The 18302-nt window shown below is 38.6% G+C and overlaps 2 protein-coding genes across 2 annotated transcripts in view; one reads left to right on the forward strand and one right to left on the reverse strand.

Annotated features, from left to right (window-relative positions):
• The window catches only part of LOC134662708 (protein shank), a 327584-nt gene that overhangs the window by 70540 nt on the left and 238742 nt on the right, over window positions 1–18302 (forward strand). The window lies entirely within an intron of this gene.
• Window positions 7932–8529, reverse strand: LOC134662707 (facilitated trehalose transporter Tret1-2 homolog; the record flags this gene model as incomplete). The annotated part of the gene is made up of 2 exons (XM_063518978.1): window positions 7932–8184; window positions 8449–8529. Coding segments are annotated over 2 exons (318 nt in total), but the record flags the coding sequence as incomplete, so codon positions are not given.

Raw genomic sequence — 18302 nt, forward strand, 5'->3', positions numbered from 1 at the left:
CATTTTTGGGGGGTAAATGAGAAAATTAAAAAATAAAGTTTTTCTAACTATATCGTGTTACATATCAAATGAAAGGGCTCATTGTAAGAATCTCAAATATATTTTTTTTATAATTTTAAAATAAATAGTTTAGCGGTTATTCAAGAAAATAGGCAAAAAATTACCATCCCCCCCCCCTTATCTCCGAAACTACTGGGTCTAAAATTTTGAAAAAAAATACACAAAATAGTTCTTTACCTATAGATGACAGGAAAACCTATTAGAAATGTGCAGTCAAGCGTGAGTCGTACTTAATTACTTAGTCTTGGACCCTACCCCTAAGGGTTTTTTTTTTATGTTTTCTCCGAAACTACTGGACCCATTAAGGTGAAAATTGGTACACATATGCAAGTTTGTGACTCAAAGACGGCCATGTAACGCAAACAAATGAATTTTAAACATGGGAGCCACTTTTGGGGTGTAAATGGGAAACTTAAAAAATAAAGTTTTTCAAACTATATCTTGTTACAATTCAAATGAAAGAGCTCATTGTGAGTAACTCAAAATGGGGGGAAATGCCTCCGGCGCGCCTCACTCTAAATTTTATATCTGCATACATCTAGCAACTATATCATGTTTGGTGTCTTTTTCGTGTAATTCGAGGATAAGGAATTCATTTCTGTGACTAAATTTTCACTCACCCATACAAAAAATACGAGAAATTCATAATTCATAAAAAATCTTTACACTTTTTTTTACGAAACTCCTCTACAGAATTAAAAGTATGGGGATTTGCTCTAGAAAAAAAAATACCTGTGAATAGCCCAGTTATCCTACTATATATAATAGTAAACTTATCAAACATTTTTCTTTTATAACCCTCTTAAAAAATGTTTTGTGTCTCACGGCGTACCCGCATTGTAAGAGCGGTAAGCAGCTTTTAGGATTTTTAAGTATGTTTAGATGATTTCTGATAAGTTGTTATGCTTCTGTACGGCTACCATCAGTTTGGCACTGACATAAACGCCATCGAGAACGTAATTTACTTTCTATGCATCTCGCTCGTACTCGCATATTAGTGCAAACGAGATGTATTATAGAAAGTAAATTACGTTCTGGATAGCGTATATGTCAGTTTTGACACTGTCAGTGACTCATGGTACGGGCTCTGGTTGTAGATAACATTAATAAATTACTTCTGGACTTGATATATATACACATACAATTTAATTATTTTTTTAAGAAGCAGAAATGTCTGCGACCGATGCTATTATGCTCAGAATAAATAAAAAATTGGAAAAAATACTGTCTTGGGTGACACTTGAACTCCAGACGCCGTGAGTTCAAGTCTCACCCAAGAGATTAATTTTTCCACTTTTAAATTCATATAAATAAAGATGTTGGGAACACTTTCGCCAGTAGAGTTATTATAATTGTGATAAAATTAACATATTTAGTTCTTAGGATATGTCTGACAAAAAATGCACATAGGTCCGTGCAAATGTGCAGTCAAGCGGGAGTTGGACTTAATGGACGGAACCCTTAGAACGCGAGTCCGACTCGCTCTAGGCCGGTTATTTTATATTGATTTTGCCTCCATTACTCTATCCATATTACAAGCAGTTACATCACAATTTACGCATCTCCGTTTTCGCATAAACGCAGTATGAAATTACGCAATAATCAGCGACCACTAGGATCACGTTGCACCACAGACTACCTCCTAGACTTCGCATTATACCCTCCTAAGTCAAGAAAAAAAGCCAGTTAGTGAAATTTGAACCTATACTGTAGGAAATAGAGTTGATTTTGCTTTGTTTGTAAATTTAACGAAACAAAACAAATGCGATCTACTCCGATTGAAAATTTAATCGAACTTAATAAGTGACTACCTTACTATACCTATGTAAAACTTAGTAGCACGTGCGGTTTTACGTAACAATAGACAAAGGATGGGCCGTTCGGGGCCAGCGACAAATCGAACGGCTATACCGTGTCTTAATGGTCTTAATGCGTAAGTAATACTACATGCACTACTATTGCGATCCCAGCTCCATAAGGCCGTGCAAGTGCGAAAGGGATAGCATAAATCCGATGATTTACAACCGGGCGGTCTAGCATGAGTTGCGGTCTAGCATGAGTTGCGTTCTCGCGCGCAACTCCATACATCTTGCGCGACTTCAAGTATGGAGTCGCGCGCGAGAACGCAACTCATGCTAGACCGTCTGACTCACCATTTAGTTTGCGACAAGTTGGGAGCGCCTACATGTGGTGACTGCGAGTGGTCTTGCATCACCCGTCTATGAGACAAGTGATCCGAGTTGAACAGAATGGCTTAACAACGGGTTTAGGAGCAAAATGAGATGTAATTTGAGGCTTCCGCGTTCCCCAGCAGGAAATGGAAGGTCTCTTATTTAACCTCGTAAGACCCACCATACAAAGTTTACTAATTTTTAATTTGAACCTTATTCTATATGTAAATTAGAGCGAATTTCGTTTGTTTTTAAAAGCAAAAGAAATGCAACTTTATTTGGTTCATGAAAGGTTCAAATTAGATTGCACGCATATGTACATTTTAATGTACATTTAGTCTCAGGAGGTTAAACATGTACCTACAGACAGCACCAGAAGTTGCTAAGTGGGCGGTGTTCTAATTTCCTTGACACGCTCAGATCATTTTGAACACCTGGCCCGCTTAGCAACTTCTGCTGCTGACTGTATTAAAACAAGATATACAAGCTTAGAAACAAATTAAAAGTGGGAAAATTCACTTTCTTGACTTGAACCCACGACCCTAGCCTGATGCTCTTCCATCTGAGCTACCTTGGCTCTGAGGTAATACCTTACCCAATACAGCGAATATTTCCACCATATATGACGCATATGGTTCACAGACGTTTCTGCTTGTGATACAATATTAACAAGATTTATAATAGGGTATTTGACTGTATTTAAAATAAATTACTTATTTTACACCATGCATGAAATTAAAGCACGAGAAGATAAATGTAGAAACGTAAACAGCAAGTTATTTTTAGACACAATTTTGACTAGTAATCAAATACCCTATATTAAGACGATACTGGACGATCCTTTCTTTGAGACTTAAAAAAGCATTTTCAACCAAGTAATTGAGGTATTAATTCGCCTTCGAACTACAAAAATAACTACATTTCTTTGTTTTTATTTTGTTCTGGTAGGTATGGCAATTTAAAAAAAATCACTGCCTTTTATAGGATAATAAACTTTATAGCTGCGTTATTAGGTCGACAATAAAATATCACTTTTGCCACTTTATTACGTTTCCCAGTTTTAATGGCCGCTATTAATTATAGTCTGGTAATAAATAACTTCATTATCTAGGTATTAACAGGTTTCTTGAATCAGGAGTATTTGTAAAGTGTACAGAGATTTATTGTATTTACTTTGGTGCGAATATTTAAGTTACCGCTGTCAAGTTAACATGGTAATTTATATTGTAATTATTGCGTCATTATAACTATTTACAAACTATTAAAATTTGAGTATCTACGCGCAAATTGATACCATAAGCATATAAATAATTATACCTCGGTTTGATGTAGGGTGTGTAAAATACACCAGTGTCAGTGGTAAAAAATTATATCGACTCTTAAGGGGCCCACTGATTAACAGTCCGCCGGACGATTGCGGCGTGTCAGTTGTTCGGAGCTGTCAACTTTTTATTCTAACGGACAGGCCGATATCGTCCGGCGGACTGTTAATCAGTGGGCCCCTTTACACACGACTCTTACCACATCTTAAAGGTTTGCAAGCAGAGGGGCTACCGCGAAAACCGAAATTCGACAATTGCGAGGATCTTTCTCTTTTACTCAAATGAAGACGTAATTAGAGTGACAGAGAAAAATGCCCGCAATTTGCGAACTTCGATTTTCGCGATTATAGCCCAGGTACCTATTAGATAATGATTGTAATGAAAGAGCTGGCGCTTTTAGTTCGAGGAGTTACATTAGTTATTAAGAAAAAAATTGCTTCATATCGATATCGATAACATTTGAGTCGATATTTAATTAACCACTGGTACTCGTCCGATCGAAACTTCGGTAACACTCGCGTCTCGTGGCTCCGCTCGCGGCTTGTCTCGCTACTCGCACGCAAGTGTAAATCGGCTATTAAGTTACCGAGGCTTGAGACTGAGATGAGTGCGTGTAATGTAACGCGCACCGGGGTGATATGTAGTTGTAGGGATGTACTTAGTCTATAAGTGTCATCCTGCCATCATCCTGTCCTAGCCGATTTCGGCCTCGGCGACTGGATATTCACTGGCTATTGTCTATAAGTGTAAGGTCTGAGTGGACGCTCGGAGCGGAGCGTTACGCGGGGGTGCGTGCAGCGTGGCGTCGGGCTCACGCGTGTTGTGAGCAGCGTGCACTAAGGCCGCTCCTATACGCTTGCATTTGTTTAACATGCACGCCGCACGCCCCGCCCCGCTGCACGCTCAACTCGAGCGTCCACTCAGGCCTTACACTTATGAAGCTGTTCTTGCTCCGATTTATATTGCCTTGCGTAATGCTCAAGAGGCATACAATTAGGGCGAGTACACACTAGATTAGGTGCTAGAGAGTAAGCTCAAACTAGAACACTTAGCGCCATTTGCACCAACCCACTAACCCGGGGTTAACCGTTAAACCGTTAACCTAGTGTCAAATTGTACTGGTAACCATGGTTACACCAGGATTAACGTTACCCCGGTTAGTGAATGGTGCAAGTGACCCTTATGGGAGCAAAACTTGGTAGATTTGACCTAAATAAAAGTACCTTACCTAACATAACTAATAAATGCGACCTAACTCATCAAAATCATCATGATCCCATGCAGGCGAAGTCACGGGCAGATGCTTTTTTAAGTTGGCTTAAAAAAGCTTTTACCATGTTGGCATGGTTTATATAATAAAAGCTTGTAAATAAAATATTATTGTACACACACCACTACATTACCGCAAAAGTGTAAACTGCTGGTGCAAATGGCGTGACAATTTAACTTAAATAATACGTTTTACTTAAAATTAATTGAGATAAACGTAGCGTGTTTCAACGATCACTATCGTAGTTCAAACTGGGCCGTTTGGTTCAGAACAGGGGCCTTACCATGATGTCGTATTGCGATTCTGTTTAGGACCTAAACCGAATTGCTAAAAGACGGAGCTACATAAGTCGCATAACTCCGTCCCTTAGCAATTCAGTTTAGGTCCCTGAACTCAAGGCAGTCTTCTCCTTAAGGCCTAGTTTCCCCTCTAAGTTGGAACTAGTGTATAAGTGCCTGTGCTAATCTATTCTTTGAATTAGGTTGCCGAGCGGACCCGTATATGTAATGGACTTCGATCTTCTTAATAATCATACCTACTTTTAGTTTGAGCATAAGTTTGAAAGCGTCCGCGATCTCATTCATAAGGGTAACATTCCATTTCTGACCGCAGCTGCACTACTGGTACTGAACGCGGCGCTGTTACTGTCAATTTTCATAGTAAAATGAACAGTAGTGCAGCTGCGGTTGGAAATGGACTGTCACCTTAACTCATACAACTGTGTACCTATATATATAAACACATACTTATACTGATTACATAATGAGCATTATAAAACTAAGACAAACGATCATTTCACATAGTTACTAGGTATTACTACATAATGGCAGAATAATATAAAATCATTAAGCATCGCGTGGTCGGTCGGCAAAATAAGTGTTTCATAATCATAACTGATTACGGTACAAGCTGTTAAGCGCAAATAAATTGCTACTATAATTTGTTCGTGATATTATTAAAAAGCCTGGGCCCGTTTCTTAAAAGCTTGTAACTTGTAATACAAGTGGAAGTCCCTTTCTAACATAAGCTGTCAAAAAGTGACATCCGCTTGTATTACAAGTTACTAGCTTTTGAGAAACGGGCCCCTGATAGCCTAGCGGTAAGAGCTTGCGACAGTTGCGACTTTCAATTCGGAGGTTGCGGGTTCAAATCCGTACCAATGAGGTTTTCGGAACGTATATATGTACATACCATAATTATATCATTTTGATACTTACCAGTCGCTTTTCGGTGAAGGAAAACATGAGGAAACCGTTTTTACCATAACGGAGACACTTTAGAAATGAGCATAACGTGTCATCCTTAAAACAATTATTTTCATGTTTTTTTCAAACATCTACTCAAAAGGATAATATTTTGTGTAAACTTAAAATATGTCATTGTAAAGGTAAATGAAGGTACTTTCAATGAATACTAATCTTAATTAGGTAGTGCCAATACGCTAAGATCTAGACCCACATAAGTCTTATTTGTAAAAAAAAAGTTTAATTTTTTCGACAGCGAATGTATTAGAATTTTAAGGGGGAAAATTAAGGGACTGGTGGAAACGGCACCACTTTTCAGGCAACGTCGAGTTCCTTGAACCCTGGACTCTCTAACAATATGCAATACGACACAGTTCTAGAGATCCTGCTCTAATAAATACCTGATGCAAGAATAAAGCGGACGTATCCTCAAGACTCAAGCCAATTTTTGCGCTTTTGAATTTGAAACTTTCTTTTATTTCTATATGAGTTCATAACTCGAATTTAATTTATACTTGTACAAGTACGCGGGGACTTACGACGTTAAAAAATTTTCAATTACCCCGCACCAACAAAAATCAGGGCATTGAAACACCTTTACACATAAAAACACCAGGAACATAACATACGAAGGCACGTGCCAAGATTGGTGAAGGTACTCCACAAGGCGCAGTAGCAAGCCATTTTCACCTGGTCTTCATTCCGATTGCGTAGGAAGAGTTCGACTCAACATATCCAGTCTTAAATGACCTCTTCCGAGATCAGGCTTAGCCATGATGACAATCATTTGCAGTAAACGAAACGAATAAACGCTTTTGGCTCCGTATCACTCTTCCGTATTTAGTGCGATAGAGACAGTGTTTCGTTTCATTTCTCTGTGAACAATTGGCATCTTTGCTAGGCTCCCTGTTAGGATCGAAAGAACTCATGATTCAGAGTAGAAATAACATAAAAAACTACAAATTGGAATGGAATTTATGGTAGTCATCACATTGTCATATAAATAGCCCTGAATCCCAGATGGGCAAAATTTAATCTACCTAACTGATGGCTCTCCGTGAACAATAGCAACACAGATCCCACAAGTCTAGTACCTATATCTAGAGTACTTAGACATACTCGTAACCACTCAAAGCACGTAAAAGCAGACACCCTACCTACGCACGCCATTACGATCGCGTTTTGATCCCGCAAGTGCGGCGGGACTGAAGAACATGGCCACCCTACAGTACCAGTCCAAAAGGACATAAAAATTCAGATTTTCAACTGCGTTTCTCATCTTTCTGAGCGGGTTGACGACTTCTGCTATGCTAACACAGAAGCTCTTATTGCTTTGATATTAAAGATTAATTTTGAGTAATCCGCTGATATGGGGGTTGCTTTAATAGCACCCTATTTTCGTGTAGACATGTTAGTCTCATTTTTTATTGTCGAGTATATGTAAGGGTAGAAAATTATTTATTGTTTTGTTTTGACTGCGATTTGCTGAAGTGTTTTTTCTGCATAGCTGGCAATTTGTAAATTAGCTTGTTTTCTGAATACGTTTCATACGTAGGTACCTAGGCATTAACTATTTATGTACTTTTAAATAATAATCTCCGGACGCAATACAGTCCCATTTCCTTTCTCGTTCTTGTTTTTGTTCTCATTCCCATTCCCATATTCATACCGACCCATAATCCCCACCCATAATCTATGTATGGGCCAATAAGTAGTTGCCTGAACTAAAGATTATATTCATTCAATAATCATGAAATATTTATTATATTCACCAATTACATATTTTTATAAGAGATCTGGCATTTGAATTTGAGAGTAGATCAGTAGACCAAACATTCTCGAAAATTCAATAAAAATCCATTAAAAAACAATAATTTTATTCACGCACGACGGTTTCGCTTCCTATCAAACAGCGTCTGTATAATGTCGACCGGCAACCCCTTCGTCTCCGGCAAGAAGAAATACCTGAAGACAGAAGTGGCGAAGCAGACAGCGGCGAAGAGGTAGAAGATCTGGTGAAGGCCGATGGCGGCCACCAGCGGGCTGAAGATGAAGAGGATAATGAAGCTGCATAGCCAGGTCCACTCGATCACCAGCATGGACAGAATGCCCTTCACCTGGAAGAGATGGAATAGAAATGAAATACAAGCGCCAAAAATACTCTGCCTTGGAAGCCACCTACGACTTTGTGCCCGTCGCCGTCGAGACAGCCCAGCCGGGCCCTGGGGACGGGAGGCGCGTGAGCTCTTCCGAGAGCTTGGGAAGCGCCTCAGGGAGAGGTGGAATGACCACCCGTTCTGAGTCATGGCTTGTCAAACAGGTCTCCATCGCCAGCATGAATACAGCATGAGAAGCCGAGTATATGCCTATCTCTTACTTACCTCTGGTAAAAACACCTCAGCGCTCAACACAAACGGGATAGTTCCAGGTCCGAGCGAGTAGGTTACGCAGAATGTGTTATTAAATAAGTTATACAGGTATAATCAATAGGTCAAATTGAAATTCTATTTAGTTTAACCAATGTTAGTTAAGTTTACGAGCTGACGCGATCGTCTGGACAGGTCTCCACGGAAGACTTTATTTGGCAGGTTTAAAAAAAATATGATGGTTAACATTTGGTGCTTTAAAATAATCGAAGCTAAAATATTAATATACCGCCAAATTATATTGTTAAGTATGTGCCTATTTAAGGCCGAGCCACACCGGCTGCGTTAGCAGCACACTGCGTGGCGTGCGCTGCGTGACGTGCGCAGCACCCCTGTCACACCGGGTGACGCGCACGTCACGCAGCGCACGCCACGCAGTGTGCTGCACACGCCACGCAGGTGCACGCTGCAGCTCAGTCATGCGTGCAGTAAAATAAAATACTCCTGCGACAGTACCTACATCATGTGACTCCCGTTGCAAATGGAAGCAGCTCACTAATGCCGCCATTGCAATTATTACACATATAACATGCCTGGTTAATACCTAACATCGATTTGTTCCCACAGGCCAAATTATTTATATAAGACGTATTTTTTTGTAATCTTTGTGCTATGTTGTAAATATACATTCGTATTGACGAAAGATTTTAATTAGTTTTTCTTTTATCACTGAATCCATATTAAAAACCAGCACGCGCACCGACCGAGTTGTAAATAAATACAAGCGAGCTGCGCCTGTACACGCACAGCACCTATGCAGCACCGAGCTGTGCGTGTCCGAACCTGCTCGGTTCGCCCTCTCATAGGGATCGCAGTTAAACACAACGTCATCACTGCACGCAACGAAGCGACGTTGCCGCTCCGCTGCGTGGACGCGTGCACGCAGTACGCAGCCGGTTTGTCTCGTCGGAGCTGCGTTGCGTGCAAGTCACGCGTACGCGCACGTCACGCGCACGTCACGCAAGCGGTGTGTCCTCTCTTATGTGTTTTCGTATTCTACAACGCAGCGGGACGCGTACGTGTACGTGCACGTCACGCACACGCATCCGGTGTGGCTTGGCCTTTAATGAATGGTGCTCTTTCGTATATAAGCCATTGTAAAACTGTAAAAAATATATATTCTAGGAATTACAGGTTTATTCAAATTGAATTGACACGTACTTAATTTCCACTATATCTTTCGAACCAGCACATTGTCTAACGGCTTCATAAACGGCATTAATCTGACAAGTAGTTCTCGTTAAGCAACGCCCTGTATATGGCCACTTATTTCTCACCTTCCTGGAATAAATCACGCTGTATAATGATTAAGATGTTTACTACAGAGTAAACACTATAAGGCTGAAACACGAAAGATACACTCAACACTGTGCAGGCGCGGGGAGCGTAAACACGCGCGTATGTTTATAACGTTTGAAATAATAGATAGGCACCTAGATACATAACTAGGGTTTGCAATCCGGATCCGAAATGTTTGAAATTATCCGGATCTGGATCCAGATCCGCGGATCTTCCCATACATTTCAGATCTGTCGTCCAAACCATAGGGTTTGTAGGGGACGGAACCCTAATAATAAATGAGTTATGTATAGACATAACTCATTTATTAGGGTTCCGTACCCAAAGGGTAAAAACGGGACCCTATTACTAAGACTCCGCTGTCCGTCCGTCCGTCCGTCCGTCCGTCCGTCCGTCCGTCCGTCCGTCCGTCTGTCACCAGGCTGTATCTCACGAACCGTGATAGCTAGACAGTTGAAATTTTCACAGATGATGTATTTCTGTTGCCGCTATAACAACAAATACTAAAAACAGAATAAAATAAAGATTTAAGTGGGGCTCCCATACAACAAACGTGATTTTTGACCGAAGTTAAGCAACGTCGGGCGGGGTCAGTACTTGGATGGGTGACCGTTTTTTTGCTTGTTTTGCTCTATTTTTTGTTGATGGTGCGGAACCCTCCGTGCGCGAGTCCGACTCGCACTTGGCCGGTTTTAGTTTAAAAATAGAAGGGAGTGTGTACTAATGTGCTTAATAAAGATACTTGTACTGTACCCACACAGACTAGATTTGGCAATCTGCAACTAAGTATTTGAAGGGAATTCCTGCATTTTGTTTATTTTGAAAGTTTCAAGGAATTTTATTGGTGGAGGGGTATTATTTCAAAACAAAAGACTTGCAAGGTGTAGGTCTCTGCAAGACGACATTATTAAGTATTGAAGCCTTATTTAATGAAATATATCTGCACTGTAAATTAAATAACAAACAGCAGAAGACCAAGTATGGAAACCTGGGGGACTCCCCGAGTTAAAGATCTGGCGTCAAAAACCGATTAAGTACCATTTTCTTTTAACATTTTGACAGACTGCGTTCCCCCCACCAAAATAACAATTGAACCAGGCCAGTGACTTCATATCTACTCTATATAGTAACGCAGTTTTGAGAGTTGCAGGGCAATATTTATACAGTCAAAAGCGTGGGAGAAATCTAAAAAGTACCTAACAGGTGCCCTTATTAGAAAGAACATTATCGACTACATAAATTAAAGCAGTAACAGTCCCCATTGCCGTACGAAAGCCTGATTGCATTTGAGGATTTTGAGGCAGGATATTATTTGTGTTCTCTAATAGTACATTATTGTCGAGGTTCGGAAGTAGCTACTTGCTGGCTGAGGATTCGTTTTAAACGGACGACCTTGGGAGTCCGTTTAATTGAATCCGAAGCCAGCAAGTAGCCTTCCAGCCGAGTCATATATAGTGCTTTTCTCAAAAATGGTGCAAGAAATAGAAATATTTTACAGAACTTACAGAAGCAACGTTCTAATTTTCCATTAATTTTCACAGAAAAAAATACAACCATTAAAAAAATTAGCTTGCCGCCTTTAAAAAAAAAAGAAGTGTATTTTTCTGCTGAAACTACGCCAACCTATTTGAGATACCTAAATAGTCGCGGTACCAACATTAAGCCTGTAACAGACTATCGCACCGCACCGCGACCTTGGAGCGTCGCACCCATAAGTGAGAGCGAGAAAGAGATATCTGTTTCTCGCTCTCACTTATGGGTGCGACGCTCCAAGGTCGCGGTGCGGTGCGATAGTCTATTATAGGCTTTATAATAATAAGTGCTGATCATCTGTTTGGCTGTTTAAGGGACCTAAGCCTTCAATCCTTCATTTGATATGGCCATTTGAAGTTTTAAAAAGTTTGGAACTCGTTAAATAATGGAATTTGTATGCGACATTGCAGTCCCGAAATCGAGACTGCAATGTTTTTAACTTTTTAATTTTTTGAATGACCATAAACTACGCACTTCGCGACCTATTTTTTAAACGGCAACGTCGACTTTGCCGTCCATTTTTGAGAAAAATACAATTGTTCAATAATGTGCCAGATGTCACTTGTGACATCATGCGTGGAAAAGGTTAAAGCAGTGCTGCATACGCATCGGGTGTGTATCGGCCCTTAATCGTTGCCACCGCACTGCTTTTGTATTGTTCGGTGGTTTAATAAATTGTGAATTTATGGGTTTTTAGTATGGACAGTGTAGAGTTAAATCTTGACTTACTGATATTTTATTTAAATTTGTGGATTTGCTTCGTACGAGTAAACATATTGGTTGGAAGGAATTGTTCGACGTGTCCAGATTTCCGATTTCAAATAAATTTCGAACGCAAAGTGCGAGGGAAAATGTTCATGAAGTACCATAAGGCGTAAGTTTAGCATTAATTTCAGAATACCTGTATGCGGAAAACGTTGGAGAATAACAGTTTTGGTAGATAAATTGGGTGGAATGGTGGAAACATTTTTCTCTTTATAATTTTATTTAGAGTTAATTTTGATGTGTGTAATTCAGAAATGTAACCGAAATGGCAAAAAAAAATATCATTTTTCCTTCTGTACAATCTTATCTGAAACGGAGTACCTATATGTAGCTTTATTTATAAATGGATCCTACAATCAGTCCCCTGTCAAAACGTCATGAAATCACAGACAATCACCACAAAGTGACATCTATAAATCAATATAAACTGTTTCTACTGTTTCTAGTCATTCGAGTTCTGTCATACAATGTTATCCAGAAACTGAAATTCCGTATCAATATAATACCAATTCAATGTGGTATAAGATATTCTGAATAGAAAGTAGCAGTAGGTATGAAAAATAATATCATGAAATACACGCCCTCAACTACTCTTTCTAATTCTGGAAACTAGTGTATTATAAACTGCAAAAGCGCATTCCCACTTTGTGATTGGAATTCACTCATAAAGAGGGTATATGTATGCACTTTTGCAGCTACCCAGCTGTAGTTATTACATTACTGTCACTGTCGACATACTAGAGCAAGCAAGTACATTCTAGCAATACAATACCGATATTATATTAAAACGTCAAATGTTTCTATATTCAACAATAAGGCAGCTTTTTGCGGCTAGTAACTCGTCTGACAGTTGATTGAGACGCGCTGTCAATGCGCGTACAAGTTTTTGTCTTCCGCGGGCGGTTGGCGAAATGCTGTGTTTTTTCACAAATGGTCTAGCTGTTTTTATAACATACCCCGCAACGGAGCTAGCAAAACCGTAGCATATGACAGTTTTGTGCCAGGGTTGGCGATTATGATGAACCATTTTGCTTTAACTTTATTGTATGTAAGATTAATAAAATTGAGCGAGAACCTTGTTGCAGGGATCGGATACCGGTATTTTTTGTATGGGAACGGAAACGGTATTTTTTCGTTCTTTGCTAATTACTTCATTTCTAATTGGGCAATCTAATAATACGAAGTCGTAACCTAAAAACACAACTGAGTCCTACATTTCGAGTATAGAATAATTCGAAAAATATGGTTATTTCTGAGTTTTTGCAAAAAACCGGTTCCGATCCCTGCCTTGTTGACCCTCTTCCGATATAACCCGGTTTAATTTACTGTCAAATAATATAAATTAACAGGTCAATGTCAATATTAGATGCGTTTCAATGTATCTGTTATTTTGTTTATAAAATCACGTTTTTTTTCGCATTTCTTTCAAATACCTATTAACATGGAATTTTCATTGCTTGAAAATATTGGTGTGTTTAAAAACAAAGATTTTTTTTGTACTTTAGTTTATGCGTAGTAGTGATAACCCTGACGTACAACTGCTACAGATTTGCTAGCTCCGTTGCGGGGTATGTATAAGATATGTAATAGGCTTAATACACTCATGTGAGTCATGTGTTTGTAATGTTTTTAACTATTTAAGAGATTTTGAAAGATACATAGACTACTGGGCTATATGGATAATGGAGGTGTTCATTCGTTTGAAAAGGGCAAAGTTTTCAATTAATTCCAAAAAGGCAAACTTCTGTACTGAGTGCTTTTAGCCATCTCTCTATCACTGTTCCATATTAGTGCGACAGTGACAGTTGCGTTTCGTTCGCCATGGAGCGTTAACGATTGACACGTTGGCTACGCACCCTGAAGCCACTTAAAGGCCGTAGTTTGTTGTTTTTTTTTCCTTATTTACTCGTAATGCATGTTAATTATAAGATGTAATTTTTTGAAAAGATGTGTCCCGCCGAGTTTGTTGCCGGTCCCATATTGGGATACCCTCCTCAAATTGAGGGGGGGTAAATCTTCTCGAGGCAGACGTTTAGGGTTGGAGCCGGTGTAACTTTATTTGACGTTCATAAGCGCATTGTAATATGCCTACTTGAATAAACTATCTTTTATCTTATCTAAGATTCTACACTAGTAATGTTCAAGTTGTGTGACTTTGAGGGAACAATGACTGAAAACCAACATCAATAACATTCGGGTTTTGATAATGAATGGGACTTCAGACACCCTTTGAGGGGGTTAAGGGAGAAACTAGGTTAACTAGGGATGTCAATCAGAAAATAAAAACCGGCTAGGTGCTTGTCGGGTTAGTGTAGGGTTCCGCAGCAGCCCAGGTACAGTCAAGTGTAAAAATATGGATGCAGTGCACTCATCATACTCAAAAATATGTCCCATAGCTCTTATGTCAGCGAATTATAATATGGGACATATTTTTGAGTAAGTTGTATGTGCACCCATATTTTTACACTTTAACATCCCTAAAGCTTATTATAATTTCTATATATATTTTAAAAGTTACACGAATACTGGTTGAAATTGTGGACGCAACTGAAATAAGCAGACGCGCCCCCATACTAAATTAAGGGGTCCACTGATTAAGTAACAGTCCGCCGGACCGTATCGGCCTGTTAGTTGTTCGGAACTGTCGAACTGTTGTTGTTCTAACTGACAGGCCGAATCCGTCCGGCGGACTGTTAATCAGTGGGCCCCTTTAGTATGAGATCGCTTATTGAGTGTTATTGTGATATTTAATTTTAATAATAAATTTACATGTCACAATAGAGTCTGGCTAATGAAAGTTGAGCCTGAGATTTATTTAAAACTTTTTATATGGCAACTTTTTTTCCTATCAAATAAGCTGTCAGTTTCAAGCTGTCATTTAATTTCATAGTAATTTTATTGCCAGGTGCGGTTTTTATTGAAATTCCCGCGTTATCTCAGGCTCAACTTTCATTAGCCAGACTCTAGCAAAAACATAATATACGAACTAGATTGTTAGTCACAATTTAGTGGATTAGGTACACTTTTTGAAATCTTCTATGGAAATTTTCTTCCTATTTTCATTGTTCTCGAGTGTATTTATAGGCAGCCCTACTGTGTCCCCTTTATCCCGGCCGCCATCACTTTGTCAAAGGTCCTTCTCCTCACGTACTCGTACCCAGAGGTTGGTATTCTGTACATTCGACGTCAAAGATATATTATGTTTACACTTTGGCACCTTACTCCTTTGTAATAAGGCGAAAAATGTAAACGTATTTATGACGTCGACTGTACACAATGAGCCACGGTTTATGTCAGTTCTTGAGTTCAAAAGCTAAGGCTTTTTTTTTTCTTTTCGCGGCCCACGATTTCTTTGCTTGCAAATACGTATATCTTACTAATAAATGTGAATGTTTTATGTTTACATTTTTATTGGTTGGACGTGTTTATTACTTTATCAGCATTGCGACTAATTTGAAAATACGTTTTAAAAGTTGTGGCTCTGTGAGCTGTAGACTTTTGAAAAGTCTCCAAAACCTGAATCGATTAAAATCCATATAAATATTCATTATCGTTCACCAAAAATCACGAAAATCGGTTGAGAAAAAAACCTGTAGTACCCTTGGAGGATATAATCAAACGGAGACGCCATGTCTGTAATTTTCTGTACAAAACAGTCTGCCGATTTTTGCGGGGGAGGGGAACGTCAAATGTATGCGTAACGTAAAAATAGCCATGTCAGATAAACGTCAGTCCATACATTGTGTATGACCGTTGGCCGCCTATTTTCGACAGAGGGGAAAGCCTGTTAATGGCTACTCCGTTTAGTTGTATCCTCCAAGGTAGTACCTAAAGAAGAACAGGCCGGATTGTACGTAATGTATTAGGTTAGAGTCTGGCTAGCCAAAAATTGTTGACAGATATTTTGTTGTTGTATCACCAATTCTCTATGATTGAAAAAAAGCTAAAAGTCAGTTGTCAATAATTTATGTCATTCATTCAAATTGTTTGCCGTTTATAAGGGGTTTATTTTAAACAAATTTTAAATAATATTGATAATGTCTATACTGAGCGAGGTCCGCAAAATATTATATAAGCTCGTAAATAATTACGACAATGTGCGAAGACGACGTGTAGCGTTGTATAACGAAAAACTGCAATGTTTACAAGTCCTAAATAAATGTAAACAAATTAGGAGGTTGGTGCTCTATAAATATTTTGATACTTGGCATTTAGCATATTTGGCATAGTACTTATATACTTTTTTGGTGACGGATTAATATTACGGTTTATCGCGCTAGGTCTTATTTACCTACATTTCATTTTTAGCCTTGTTACAATGGTATATGGTGAGAAAGTGTAAACACATGTGTTTATCGTTGACTGTACTTTACATAGTGGTAGAAATTATGTGAGCTGACTTTGAGTGCACGTCAACGTATATTTAACTTATATCCTTAGGTACCTTACGTGCGCACAGAAAATAAAAAATATTTCTAGTATCAAAACTATAATTCCTACTACACAAAGTGTGACCAGGCCAAGATTTTTTGAATTTCCCGCCAAACATTTGTGTAATATTTCAGTAGCCAGACTGTATTGTTATTTACCACTATATTTGATGGCCTGTCAATCGTTTGGTATGAATAAAGTCCCATTTAGACGGTACAAGCGATTTTCCTTACATTACGGTATTGCTCGATAATAGAATGAATTTATTATACTCTTAGCAAAGTTCGAATATTGCATACAAGTTCTGAATGGGGCTTTAGTATTACATTGCCGTGTCTATAATTTATTCATAAGTCTGAGGGTCTACGTTTGTGTTTAATGTGTTTATACATTTGCTAAAAAGAGAATAAATGTGGCTTTCCATCACAGAAGGGCCATGTTTCAAGTCAAATGCAATAAAGACATTTCCATCTGAAATTTCAACTGAAATTCTGATATAAACGTCCTTATTTCAGATAAAGCATAAGGTCCCTTCTCTGACGGAAAGCCACAGATTATATTTGTCGTTCATTGACCTAGACCGTTTGGCGTCAGGGTAAAGAGCCAAATTATGACGTCACTATTATTTATGGCAATGTCGAATGGCAATAGCAGCTTTATTGAGATGAAAGTAATAAGGGATGAGAGATGAAATTAGAATAGAGTAACCCCACATCAGCTCCAACAGACCTATAAGTATAATATATTTATTTATATATGTATTTATGCATGTTTGTATATATGTAATTTTATATTGCTGTTATTGTTATTTGTGTAAGTGTATAATTAGAATATTGTTTAGAATACTTAACTTGATTTGTGTTTCATATTTCTTCTCTTAGTCTACAATCCTGCACTAAGTATAAGTTTTCTGTTTGACTGGTAGAGAATGCCTTAAGGCATTAAGTCCGCCATTTGTACAATTTTTATCGTGCAATAAAGTTTAAATAAATAAATAAGTAAGTAACTATTCTTTATTGCACCAATAATTATACGTTTACATACATGCAAAACTACAAAGAAATTTTAACAGAAAAATAGAACCAGGTAACAACAGGCGGTCTATAATCTCGTATTCAAAACCAGAAGCCCCTCTTTTCCTTGAACACACCTAATCCAGGATGTATTTCAAAATGACCCACACTTACAGAGTTCTCGGAGAGCGTTTGCGTACAGGTAAATAGCTCAACCAGCGCCTTCGGAGAAATGGCAAATTATTGACTATGTTACATTCGGATTGCGACTAGTAGCGAGAAACGGGGAGTCACTGTCTACGTTCAAACTGTTCAAAGGTGGATTCTTCATGTAATTCTCTTCTATTTTTGTGCTTTCGAATACATTAAGATAAGATAAGATAAAAATATATTTTATTGCACGGAAAGGATGCAACAGTGGTTACAACACGAGTTACTGGTAAGAGTTGTGCATAACTAAATTGACATGCCGAAATTCCAGGAGTCCCCGCACTAGGCTATTAGGCCTGTATCGCGGGAGACCAGATGTACATTGTATGTCATGCAAGTTAACTTAAGAGGAGAAAGATACCTAATTCTAATTGTAACAATTGTGTGAACTATGTAAGTCTATCTGTTATTACATTACTACTAATTTTTGTTTCTAGGTTCACCTTTAGTATCAGTTATAATATCTCAGTCTAATCAGTTATTTTTATATCTATTAAAGTTTTCATTACACACATTACTTCTATTCATTAACGACCGCCTGAGATAAGTGGTAGACTT

The sequence above is a fragment of the Cydia amplana genome, chromosome 3 (assembly GCF_948474715.1).
Source record: "Cydia amplana chromosome 3, ilCydAmpl1.1, whole genome shotgun sequence".
NCBI lineage: Eukaryota > Metazoa > Arthropoda > Insecta > Lepidoptera > Tortricidae > Cydia > Cydia amplana.